This window comes from Lutjanus erythropterus, chromosome 10, assembly GCF_056507025.1.
Source record: "Lutjanus erythropterus isolate fLutEry1 chromosome 10, fLutEry1.hap2, whole genome shotgun sequence".
In the NCBI taxonomy this organism is placed as follows: Eukaryota; Metazoa; Chordata; class Actinopteri; order Lutjaniformes; family Lutjanidae; genus Lutjanus; species Lutjanus erythropterus.
This window is the reverse complement of record NC_139326.1, coordinates 38862582-38874801: the sequence shown is the minus strand read 5'-3', so window position 1 is coordinate 38874801 and position 12220 is coordinate 38862582. Positions and strand designations below refer to the sequence as shown.

At 38.4% G+C, this 12220-nt stretch overlaps 1 protein-coding gene across 1 annotated transcript in view; it reads left to right on the top strand.

The window, feature by feature from the left end:
* The first annotated feature begins 2882 nt into the window (after positions 1 to 2882).
* The window catches only part of LOC146320850 (uncharacterized), a 32754-nt gene continuing 23416 nt past the window's right edge, over positions 2883 to 12220 (top strand). The window contains exons 1-11 of the mRNA XM_084729307.1: positions 2883 to 2893; positions 2980 to 3024; positions 5299 to 5343; positions 7118 to 7162; positions 7347 to 7358; positions 7493 to 7546; positions 8479 to 8553; positions 8797 to 8850; positions 11547 to 11591; positions 11689 to 11734; positions 11880 to 11924. Of these exons, the coding sequence (XP_084585433.1) occupies positions 2883 to 2893; positions 2980 to 3024; positions 5299 to 5343; positions 7118 to 7162; positions 7347 to 7358; positions 7493 to 7546; positions 8479 to 8553; positions 8797 to 8850; positions 11547 to 11591; positions 11689 to 11734; positions 11880 to 11924 (477 nt within the window). The remainder of the gene's footprint in view (positions 2894 to 2979; positions 3025 to 5298; positions 5344 to 7117; positions 7163 to 7346; positions 7359 to 7492; positions 7547 to 8478; positions 8554 to 8796; positions 8851 to 11546; positions 11592 to 11688; positions 11735 to 11879; positions 11925 to 12220) is intronic.

Genomic DNA, 12220 nt, shown 5'->3' with positions numbered 1-12220 from the left:
TAAAACTGATGACATCACTGTGACATCACTGGATGCAGGAAGAACAACAGATTTTGCAGCAGGACAACTCCGCTCTCTCTGTCAGTACAGCAGCACTGAGGAATTTATTGCTTCAGTTGACTACAACACTGACTGGACATCTACATGAAGAGAGGTGAATTTTCCCTTTAATAAACAGTGACAATCATTTTCCCTTTTCAAAAAAACTTTAATATAACCCTGTTTCTGATAACCATCATGTCACTCGTGATTATCACCTCTCTTTGCTATGTTAGCTAACCAGCTAAAGAGTTACAGCAGTTTGTTTTATCAAACAGTGAACTAAAATTATTCCCTGTCCTCGCAGTGCATCTTGGTTCACATACAGTAATTTTATGGTGCTTGGTGGGATCATGAGACTGAATGATTTCAGACACAGCCAAGTATGCTTCTTTGACTGTTCTGATATTAGGTCAGGGGTCAACATCAACAACTTACTGCACCTCTGGAGCCCATCATGTTTGCCTAAGATATTTGCTTCTCTCGTCACTTTCCCAGTGGAGGACTACAGAGCTCACATTAGCCCCGGGGTCAGTTTGCAGCCAATATTTGCACCAAGGCATCCGATTCCCAAACACTTCTCAGTGGCCAGCAGACTGCCCTGCGCGGCTCTGGGTCTGAACTGAATAAGTGCAAAGAAGGATGTTGCTATAAAAAGCATTAAGTTTTGTTTTCTGTGTCCTGACCTGCAGGGTTTCACTGGTGAGCCTGGACCCAGTGGAGACAGAGGGCGAGCTGGGGAGAAGGTCAGTATGAAAAGTAGGTTTAGGTGAATATCAGCATCTTCTGCTGAGATCCTCTGCTCCCTCATGTGAGCCGTAGATGTCATACAGGTTTGACTGCATCGCCCTCTAGTGGCTGGATATGACCTCTAAAGCTCAACCCAACCTGCAGCATTTCAAACTATTACTGCCAGCTGCTACTTCCACTACTTGTGCTTCTACTGCATCATCTTTTACAATGTAACACACATTTAATGCTTAATTTTTGTTACTAAATGCTTCCTATTCAAAACAGATACAATCAAGTGGAATAAGTTGATCAGTAAATAACCCTGGGTAACATACAGAGCATACTGTCTCATCAACTTTGACGTAACTTAACGAAAAATCTGTAATTAAAAATCACACTCATGTACATTTTCATTATTTATTGAAAACAGATTAGCTGTAAATATCATGAACTAATTGATTTTGTTTGAATGTTTATATTCCCTGCAGGGATGTAAAGGGGAACCAGGAGAAGACGGACCTGCCGGCCTTCCTGTAAGAGTAACAACTAATACATCCTATTTATCCTATTTAAAGGGGCAGTCCACTGATTACATGTGAAGTTTAGTTGTCAGGGGAAGTTATGCTCAGCCTGAAACAATCCTCTGTGGCTCGGGTGGTGCTTTTCCAAGTCTAAATAAAATAATCCAGATGATGTCATAATTTCAGCTGGAAGACAAATTAGTAACAGACATGTGCTTTACAAACTGGGAACACAGATCTTAAAATATGTGGAGATTTACAGTCATGGCTGAACCACGGCCATGAAAGATGTTATCAGCTTGCATCATGGGAGGTGTATGATCTGGGCTATTTGGAGCACTACTAGACTCATGATATGTCCTCCTCTCTGCCTCTTGACCATTCTTTGAATTTAAGTCTGAACAATGTGTGGCTGCACAGGTTGGGTTTGTAATAACTGACCCACAGACATGTTAAATTAATTAGTTACAGACCTTCAGTATAATTCTCTCTCATTCTCCAGTTTACCTTGTTAACATAAAGCTTTAGACTTTTCATCACATCATGTTAAGTCTAGTTTCATTATTGATACATCTGCAGATTATCTTCTCAATGAATTCATTAATAATCATTATTTGGTCTATGAAATGTCTAGAAAATTGTGATAACCGTCCACAGTGCTTTTCAAGATGACGTCTTCAGATATCTTGTTTTGTCTGACAAGATAAACCAGTGTTCAACCCAAAAGGATTCTGACACAGAAATCGACTACCACATATCAATCTTTGCCTCCTTTGCCCTGTGCACTTGGGCTGTTGATAATTCGAGCTACTTGTGCATTTTGATCAGTGTCAAGCCCACAGTTTACAATTCTATAAAAAGCAGAAAGTTCTCACAGTTGAAAAGCTGGACTCAAAACATTTTTTGACAGTTTATCTTGAAAAATATCTTGGAAGAATGAGTCAGACTTACGCGTTTTAAAATGAGTAAGCCACAAATAACTACTTTGTTTCAGGGTTTGTTGTTTTAATTTCTGACCAAGAGCACTTGCTTTTCCACAGTGATGTTCCAGTTTTAAAAAGATGACAGATACTTAATTACTGACTGCTCAGAGTCAGACATGCATCACAGTCAGACATTCACAATCTGCCTCAGCATCTTTATGATGTCTTCCTCAGAACTCATCCTGTGTTCTTCTCTCATTTCCTGCTGGGTGAACTTGAATTGAAGGATAAACTTGATGTAAAATTTAACTTTATTTTGCATCTATCAGGGTCCTTTAGGTAAAAGAGGCGTTCAGGGGCTTCCTGGACCAGCAGGGCCACAGGTAGGACATCTGTCCCACAGTACTGCTCTGATTGTGTCTTTATCCTCCTCTTTGAAATGTCTCACTGTGTTCATTTGTCCTTTTTAATCAGGGAGATTCTGGACATGATGGAATGAAGGGTCCTGCAGGACTAGTGGTGAGTGTGCAATATTGTTTCTACTTGTCTCATAATGCAAGCGCTTACAGGCCTCACTGATGATGAGATGACAAGGGACACTAATTTTCAGCTGGACTCTTCCAGGGTGCACCAGGGGCCACAGGCGGCATAGGACCACCTGGAGTTAATGGGTCTGAGGTAGGTTTATATCATCATTTCAATTTCAGTCAGTAAAGTCAAATCCAAGTCTGATTGTTGACAGTTTTTTTCTGTATCCTGAACAGGGAGATCAAGGTCCAACTGGTCCACGAGGCCGTAAAGGCCCTCAGGTATGTCTTCAGTTCACCTATTAGACTTCACATACACTACTAATGGAGACTTGACAGTGTGATTATTCAATCTAATTGCATCTCTAACAGGGACCGTCAGGATTAACAGGAGAGACAGGTTCACCTGGACTTCGAGGAACTCAGGTACATTTAATAAGAGAATGGACACACACAGACACATATTAAACATTTAAATCAACTAAGTGTATAACATGATCAAAGTGGTTTTGGTTGTAGGTTACATTGGTTATAGGACAGCACTAGGCCCAACTATGAATGTAACCATAGATCAAATGATTTTTTAAGCAGTACCTTTTTCTAGTCTTGAGTGGTGTCTGCAGGTATTCCTCTCAGACAACCTTCACTAACGGGCAGCCTGTATGTAGTCTGAGAGGTGGAACTCAGCAACTCAACAACTCAGATATTATCTTATTTCAACTGTGGTGGCAGGACAGTGAGAGAACAATGATTTTAGTGACTATAGTGAGAAAAGCAACATGAAGCAATAAAAGTTAGAGCGGAAAAAATAAGATTTTTAAAAGCAAACAAGGGAGACATTGTGCTTTGCATTGAGTTTATTTAAATTTGTAATTACAGCACTTATTTTCTGTTTTTATGTCTGTGAAGCACCTTGTAAACCTGTGAAAAGTGCTATATAAAGAAATATTATTGTTGTTATTATTATCATTATGTCCCCCCATCTTCATGCCCTTGTATCTCATATCACAAATATCCTGGGTTTGAATCTTGGTTATGGTCCTTTCTCTGTGGATGCGCATGCTCTCCAATTGTTAGACTCAGTTGAGCAGTATGGCGTTGCCATGAAGCCAAAATATAGCCATGTTATGAGCACCACCATCTTGCATTGGTGACTTCATTAGCCAGGCTGTACGCAGCAGTGATCAGACTTGGAGCTGCTGTATCGAGGTCCTGCCTGGGCAACTCAGTGGCAAGCAGAGCTCAACTGTTAATCTTGGCATGAAACAAACTTTTTGTAGCATCAAATAACTAATCAACTACAACTACAAACTTGAAAAAAAATGAGCACATGAACAAACATCAGTGTGATTAAAAACTGCCTATGACACAAACCATCTTTCAGGAAAATGTATTTGACACGTAATTTGATTTTTTTTGTTTGGTCTGTGTCTATGCAACATGGAGGGGGCGGGGTTTATGACCTGTACTGCAGCCAGCTAAAAAAAAGTGGTCCATATGGTGCGTAGCACATATGGGCTTGAAGGACACTAAGCAGCAACAACAGTTCCACAAATTCAAAAAGAGAACATTTCAAAACAGCCCATTTCCATGAATTATATCTTAATCATCATGCATTTTCTGTAAATCTTGCCAAGACAAAAAATACCTCATTAAAGAACTAATGCAACATATGGCCTTCAGAAAAACCAAACAAAACGGGATTCTTCACCTTGATATATATTTTTTTCCCCCAGAACATGTGGTTCTTAAATTCACTGTGCACAGGGTAGCAAAACAGAGAATGAAATCATCCTCAGCATCAAAATCACAGAAGGCACAAATACTCCTCTTCAAGAATACCTTTATATCAGTCCTCAGTTGACTGTGGTAGGGTACCAGTTCTTATATGGACCTCTGCTCTCTCTTTAAATTAAATGTTTTATAAGGTTCCATGTAGTGATCTTCTTTGATTTGAACACAGTTTTAAATCTTTTCTTTCCATTGTTCCCTAAGAATCTAGAAAGTAGTTTGAGATGTTGTAGCTTCACTTGTGTGGATCTGTCATGTCATTCATCTTTATACAGACAATAGTCTGACACTAACTTGGTGTGAGTGTATGTGTGTTTGCCTGTGCAAACAATCTTCCAGGCCTCTGACACGGTACATGCTGAGACTAATTGCATCAATCAACTGAATAAGGATGGGTGGCTTGACAGTACCTTCAGGATCCAAGAAAACTTGAAATATCTCCCACTACAGTTAGTAGACAAACGCTTGCACATGTTTAACTACAGAAAAATAAAAAACTCAATCTCAATCACAGCATTTTGAGACAGTTCATCCTTGACATTATGGACTCCCAGCTGCCATTTAATATTCCCTTCCTTGAAATGAAAAACCAATACCTTTTGTTTATGGCTTGTACTGTAACCATAGTATTTGCTGTTTGGCTTTATGGCTCAAAGAGACATGTTTCAGTGAAAATATAAGAATTTGTCCCTGATATGCTTCACTTTATCATAAAGTTTGACTTTGGGTCACGTTTTATTGAATTTTATCGTTTGTTTTTGTCAGGGTCAACCTGGCAGTGATGGCCCTCCTGGTCCGAAAGGGGATGTGGTAGGTTTTAATACAATAATCTGCAACATTGTGTTGGCCTAATAGAATCTAGATTGTACTGTACTGATACTGATCCTACTTTTCCCTCACAGGGTGGCACAGGGCCTATAGGAGCAAAGGGATTTCCTGGCGTTGAAGGACCCATGGTAAACAATATACTTCTATTATGTCTAATGTTAAATTGCTGTTCAGTTACTAATCACTGTATTATACACACAGTAAAGTGTTCTCGTGGTCTTCTATGATTAACCTGCATGTGTTCTAATGTAAACTAACTTGTTAGAGAAAAGTGGCTTTTTGGTGTGTTTCTTCAGATCAGAGTATGTTCTGCTTGAGTTGTTGGGAACTGGGGAAAGGCTGACTTAAGTCTCAAAAATTGAGACTTGACTGCTGTGAGAATTGACTTATACACATTTTGATTCCTAAAAACTAGTCTTGTCCCTAGACATGAAAGCAAAAACATGCATGTCTCAAGTTTTCAATCAAATGTAATTTTAATATTCAGCATTCAGAAACCCGAGAGACAAGGACAGGGGTCTTCAACTACATTTGTCCAAGTGCCAGAATTTTTGTAAGCGGACACTGTGGTGCACAGACTTAAAAAAAACTTTAATTGTTATAATATTTTAATTTTCTTACCAAATTAATGTATTTTTACCAGCCTATATCAGTGTTAACAGACCTCCACCAAGGCAGCAGGTCACTCAGGAGTGATGGGTTAAATCTGTAATTCTGCAGACATAATTTCAGAATGCAGTCAGGATTGGCAGGAAATATTAATCAACTTTAACTGATTTTGATGGCATCATGCCGTTGCTCCATTGCTGGTCATGTGACAGCTGTAGCTGCAGGTGGCAACAGCACATTTGGTTTAATACTGCAGGTCCCAGAATTCTGGTGGCTGCCAAAAATGGTTCTCATTTCAATAAAGGAGTCAGACAGTAATTGTCCTTTTTCCACCATTCTGTAAGCAACCATGATCTGATTTTATGCTGCACACGACACCGGTCTGTAAAGAGGCGGGACTCTGTGAAAGAAGCGTGTGACCTGTCTGACAGGCTGTAGCTCACTGTGGCTGCTCCTGACTGTTCCCGTACTCCCTGCAACATTTCAAATTGATGCTCTGACTTGATACAAGTCTAAGTCAAGTCTCAATTCTTGTCAGAGCTCAACTGACTAGACATGACTTGAGACTTGCTTTGGAAACCATTAACTTATCTTGATCAACCTGATCAAGACTGGATCTGTACTGGATCCAAAATGTTTAAAAGAAAAAAGTGGTAGTGTTTCCACAATAATAATTATAAAAGATAACATCAGAAATAAAGTTATCTGAATAAAAATCTCCTCTTGCTAACATATGACTCACTGTAAGTTTGCCTGGGAAAATGTAAACACACTCATTTCATCTGATTTCAAGGAGAATCTGACCTGTAGGCAGCCATTAAGAACAACTTTATAGAAACAGCCAATCTTCTCGTTTGTTTTTGTAGGTCATATAGAGGCGTCAGTATTAAAATTCAGACTGTTTCATAATCAGCTAGAAACTCTTTGTAGTAGCTTTAAATAGAGTTTTATTTTTGTTCTCTAAGTAGCTGAATCACTCTTGAGCCAAAAATAGCAAAGAAAAGTAGCCCCACATTTCTAACTGCAGTCAATACTGAGAAAGTTGTGGTTAGATGTTAGAGATTTCAGACACTTTCCATCTGTGCTTTATTCTGATACATGCATGTCCATATTTCAGCATTTTTCTTTGCTCTCTTTGCTTTTTCAGGGGATATCTGGAAGTCCTGGTCCAAAAGGATTTGCAGGTGGCACAGTAAGCAGCAGAATCTTCTGTTTTCAAATAAATATTCAAATTAACATTGATTGAGGTTAGTGATTGTTGAAGCTGTGATGATTTTTTTGTTTGGCCACAAGTGGGAAAAAAAACAAAACAAAACAAAACAAAAAAACAATCTGACGGACACATAACTGATGTATCTGTTCCTTTTGCTGTGCAGATACTACACTTGGTAAGACAAAGAGAAAACTGAGTTAAATGATGATTTGAACTGAGCTGAAAGTGATGTGAGTCAAACTCAGCCAGCGTAACAGAGGAAATCAATACAATATCAAAGTCAAAATGTTATGTCATGTTTATGTGTAGGGCTTCAGAGGACTGGATGGTGACAAAGGACATGCTGGACACAAAGGAGACAGAGTAAGAGGAAAAGTTCATTGGTGATTGAATGTAAAATCAAACACGTTTCATATGTTCTGGGTTAGCTGGACTGTATTGTTGCAGTATTTTTGCAGTGTTGTGTGCAATTTAAGAATTTCCTAATGCTTTACATTAAGCTCTTTGTAATAAGTGTTAGTTAATAAGGCCCATATAAATCCTTATGAGATATATAGTTGTCAATAATAGCACCATAAACGCATTTATTGTCATATTATAAGACTTAATAAGCACTTGTCAGCAGTTTATAGACTGTTCAAGACGGTTAATAAAAGCCTTATGAGTTTCTTATAGTTGTTTACACTAACATTACAAACATTTATAAAAGCATAATTAGCTTTTAATAATTGCATAATAAAGGATTCAACCCTACTAAGGCATTGTTCTCTAGATACTTAACTAGAAAGCAACAAAAATATTTAAAAAAAAGATTTGACAGTGACATAGCAGGCAAGTCAAACTAAATAAATGTTTATAATGTTATTATAAACAATTACACATAAACACATTATGTTTTTAATAAACATCTTATAAGAATTATAAGGCCTTTATTACCCATTAACTAATGCTCAAGGTCCTTAATATAAAACATTACTAAGCATTTAATAGATTGAGTACCTCCTGTAACAAAATGATACATGAATGTAACTTTGATAATAAGTTTCCTCCCAAGAGTTCAGATTGTCAGTGTTGGTAATCTTGGATCAAAGCCACGTTATTTTGGCAGTCCAAAAATTAAAAATTAATCCTGGTTTTAATGGAAGGGAACTGATATTATGTTACTGTAAATTAACATTAGCCATGTGAAACCTCTAAAAACTTTTATTGATATTTTCTTGGTGTAATGACACACAGTTGTCTAATATAACACTATTTAAAGACCAAACCTCTGGTATAACTTGCTGTTCCCTCAGGGCCCTCCAGGTGCTGCAGGGATCCGGGGTCATCAGGGAGAGAGGGGAGAACGTGGCAGCACAGGTTCTCCAGGGGTGACAGGTCAACCTGGACCCCAAGGAAAAGAGGTACAGATCATGATCTGATCAGAAAGCTCCAGTTTTTGTGTGAAACAACACCTCAACACTGAAAAGTGCGCTGTTGCTATATACATCATTGCTCATTGATGATATAATAATATTGCCAACAGAATCATTCATTTAATGTATTTATGTTGTGGTTGTATGAACATGTCCTGTACCATAAAACTGCTGGGTTTTTCTATCATGTCTCCTCAGGGTGAGCCTGGGGAGGCTGGCCTCCAGGGAGTGGTTGGGAAACATGGGCCAAAGGTGAGAGGATTTTATTATTACCTGGTCAAGTGAAGCCAATAAACCAGAGTCATATCTGTCACTGTTGCTGTTTGCAAACACACCATTCAAAGTTAGCCTCTGATCCACAGCAACATACACAGTGAATTAAGATTTACCAGTGTTACTGTTAAGACCAGTTAATACCAGTGTTAATTTTGACCTCACAACCCCTGCTGATATTAGCTGGGGGCTACACACCACTGCCCAAAGGCTGTTGGTAGAAATGTCCCAAGCACAGCAAAATAATAAGAAAATGCAGGCAGAGGGCAGGCTTTCTGCAGATACAAATGCCACCACTCACTTCTAGTATGACATAGGTGATGATTGAAAATGATTTTTTTGTATCAGTCAATATACATTGTTTTTTAGGAAAATGTTGCTCAGCGGAGGGGAACTCTTAGGGCCCTGTAGGCCTCAGAAAAGACCTGACATATCAGCATTTCTAATATTATATTTAAATATAGCCTAATTTTTCTTTTAAGTTTGCTTTCGAAATGAAACAATATTATTCAATCAGTTTTTTTGTTGTTGTCTCTAGACAGAGAAAAGTTAGAGTTGGTTCACTCATTGGTTAGGACTTTGTCACTGGGAGAAAAGGCCACAGACTGTGTGTTTGTTTAAAAAGTGACAGGTCACATTTTGATTTACAGTGGGTGGGGCTAAAAATCATTCCTACAGACTCTTTTTAAGGTCAGCGCTGTCTTGCTTGTAGTCTAGAGACGAAGCAGACTAGACAGGCGCTGTTGCTGGTTGGCTAGCTTGATAGACTGTGTTAATTTGGGGACTGAAATTGCGCTTGGCCACGAGTCTGTCAGGAAACAATTTTCAGACACTTGAATCTTCTTTATTAAAGCTACGTCCAACAGTGCAGCACAGCAGACAGAGCTGTGTTGGTAGACAGAAATAATATTTGTGGGGATAAATGCTTGATATGTGGTACTGAAAGAGAAATAAGAATGATAAAAAGAAAAAAGAAAAAGAAATATTTGAGTATCTTCTGGTCCCTGCTCTGCACCTCATCTCCCCAATATCACTGATGTTTGGGTAGTAGATAGTACCAATGATGGCCTGTAGGGTTTGTCATGGACCGTGCACATCTCATGCCAGTTTGTGATGTTTCCAGTCAGGATGCTTTCAATTGCTCCTCTGTAGAAGTTAAGAAGAACATGACATCCAGATGTTTCCTTCTTATGTTCCCTTAAGAATTACAGCTGTTTGTGAGCATTTTTGACCGGCGTGGAGATGTGTGATGTCGATGACAGGTTCTCTGTGATGGTGATTCCAGCATAACAATGAAGAAAATATGTGTAGTAGCAAGTGTAAAAACCAATGGTATGTGAATCAGTGGTTTTTGACACTTTTCATTCCTTTTAATAATCCCTAAATGTTCTCAGTAATATTTTATTCTGTAAAACCACATCAGCCTAAATCTTTAAAGGTCCAGTGTGCAGGTTTTAGGAAGATTTCTCATCAGAATGTGGAAGAATTTAAATATAATATGCAGAAATGTGTTCATTAGCCTGTCATCACCTGAAAATAAGAATTGTTGTGTTTTTGTCACCTTGGAATGAGCCCTTTACATCTACAGGGGGCGTGGATCCTCTTCCATGGAGGCTGCCATGTTTCTACAGTAGCCTAGAACGTACAAACCAAACACTGGCTCTAGAAACAGACTTTAGCAAGTTTCACAGCCATTGTAGTTTCTCCTACATGCTTGGAAGGGGAGGGTGAGGCAAATGGTATTCACTTGGTTGCAATTTACAAGCTCACCACTAGATGTCACACACGCACACGACCTTTAACATCCCCAGTGACAACTGGACAAAATATCTATAATATTAAAAGCTGAATTATTTATTTTATGGGGGCAGAAAGTTACCTATTTACACATCTAGAAGACACAAGGCAATATCAGAATTAATTTGGAGTCATGTTTGTGTCCACCTGATGAATGAAGACCGATATTTGCTCTCCTTGTAACATTGTGTTTGGTCTCTATCCACTATGTTCATCAGATATCCTTTAACTGTGTCTTTGCTGCTGTTTATCACTGAAGCTGCTGCTGGAAATAAGGCTGATCAGAGTGCTGAGACTAACCAGAACAGTGAAGTTGTTGGTCATGAAACCAAGACAATGATCTGATCAAAGCTAAAAACTCTGTAGAGCTGAGGGGGACCTAAGGAGTTGGATAATAGTTCTCTGTGGGTCATCTTTACAATGGCACCTTGCACATTACACATAGTCATTTGATCTATTGTTAATATAAAATATTATCAAACATCATGTTTAAATAATATTTATACATGATTTATACATATACTGTTAATTATACAGAAACTGGATTCTTTTATATTATTAAATATATGATTGTCCCTCTTATTTATATAGTTTTTACAGTGTGCTTTTATAAAATCTGAATTAACATATGCATCAATAAGCAGTAAAAAACTCTTTTTGTAACATCAGTTATATAGTCTAAAGGTGATGGTCTGTTTTTATTCATATTTCAGGGCAGCAGAGGCCTCCCAGGACAAAATGGAAATGTAGGACTCAAAGGACCCAGGGTAACTATCATCTGGACATTAGAAAATCAAAGTAATCTATTAGATTCTTGCAGTATTGTTTTTAAAAACATTTTTATTTTCTTGTCTCTCTGTCTATGTCTAAATTCACAGGGTCGCACAGGACTCACTGGCCTGTTTGGTCTACCTGGCATGCCGGTAAGAACAAACATGCGAGAAGCCAAATCATCACGTCTGAATGTTGCCTGCAAACACTAAATCATGTTTGTGTGTTTCTTTGTGTGGGTCTTTGCAGGGTTTTAGAGGCAGAGTTGGGATTGAGGGACCAGAAGGAAAGCCTGGTACACAGGTTCCCATTTTATAACTTTTCATCTCATATGATTCTGTTTTTGCTACATTTCTTACTTTTATCCAGCTCCATCAAGCCATTTCGATTTTTGAATTTTAACATGATGATACATGTGTAATTTCATGTTTTACATGCAGGGTGCTCCTGGTTCTGTTGGCTCCCCTGGTCCTGAAGGAGACAGAGTGAGTTGTCTTTTTTTTTTTTAATCTTCTGGTGAGAGAACAAGATGAGGTTGGATTCCAGGATTCCAGCCCGGTCCCTTTGCTGCATGTTGCTGTCACAGCAGTTTTTTTCACCTCGCCTTTGTATTAACATCAAATCATTAATGTGGTGATGCAGCAGTGACACCCCACAGTGAATAATAATAACAATACATTTTATTTAATAGCACCTTTCATGACACTTAAGGTCACCTAACAAAAGATAACAAGAACAGCATGGATCATACAGTCATCATAAAAAACATGCAACAGCAACA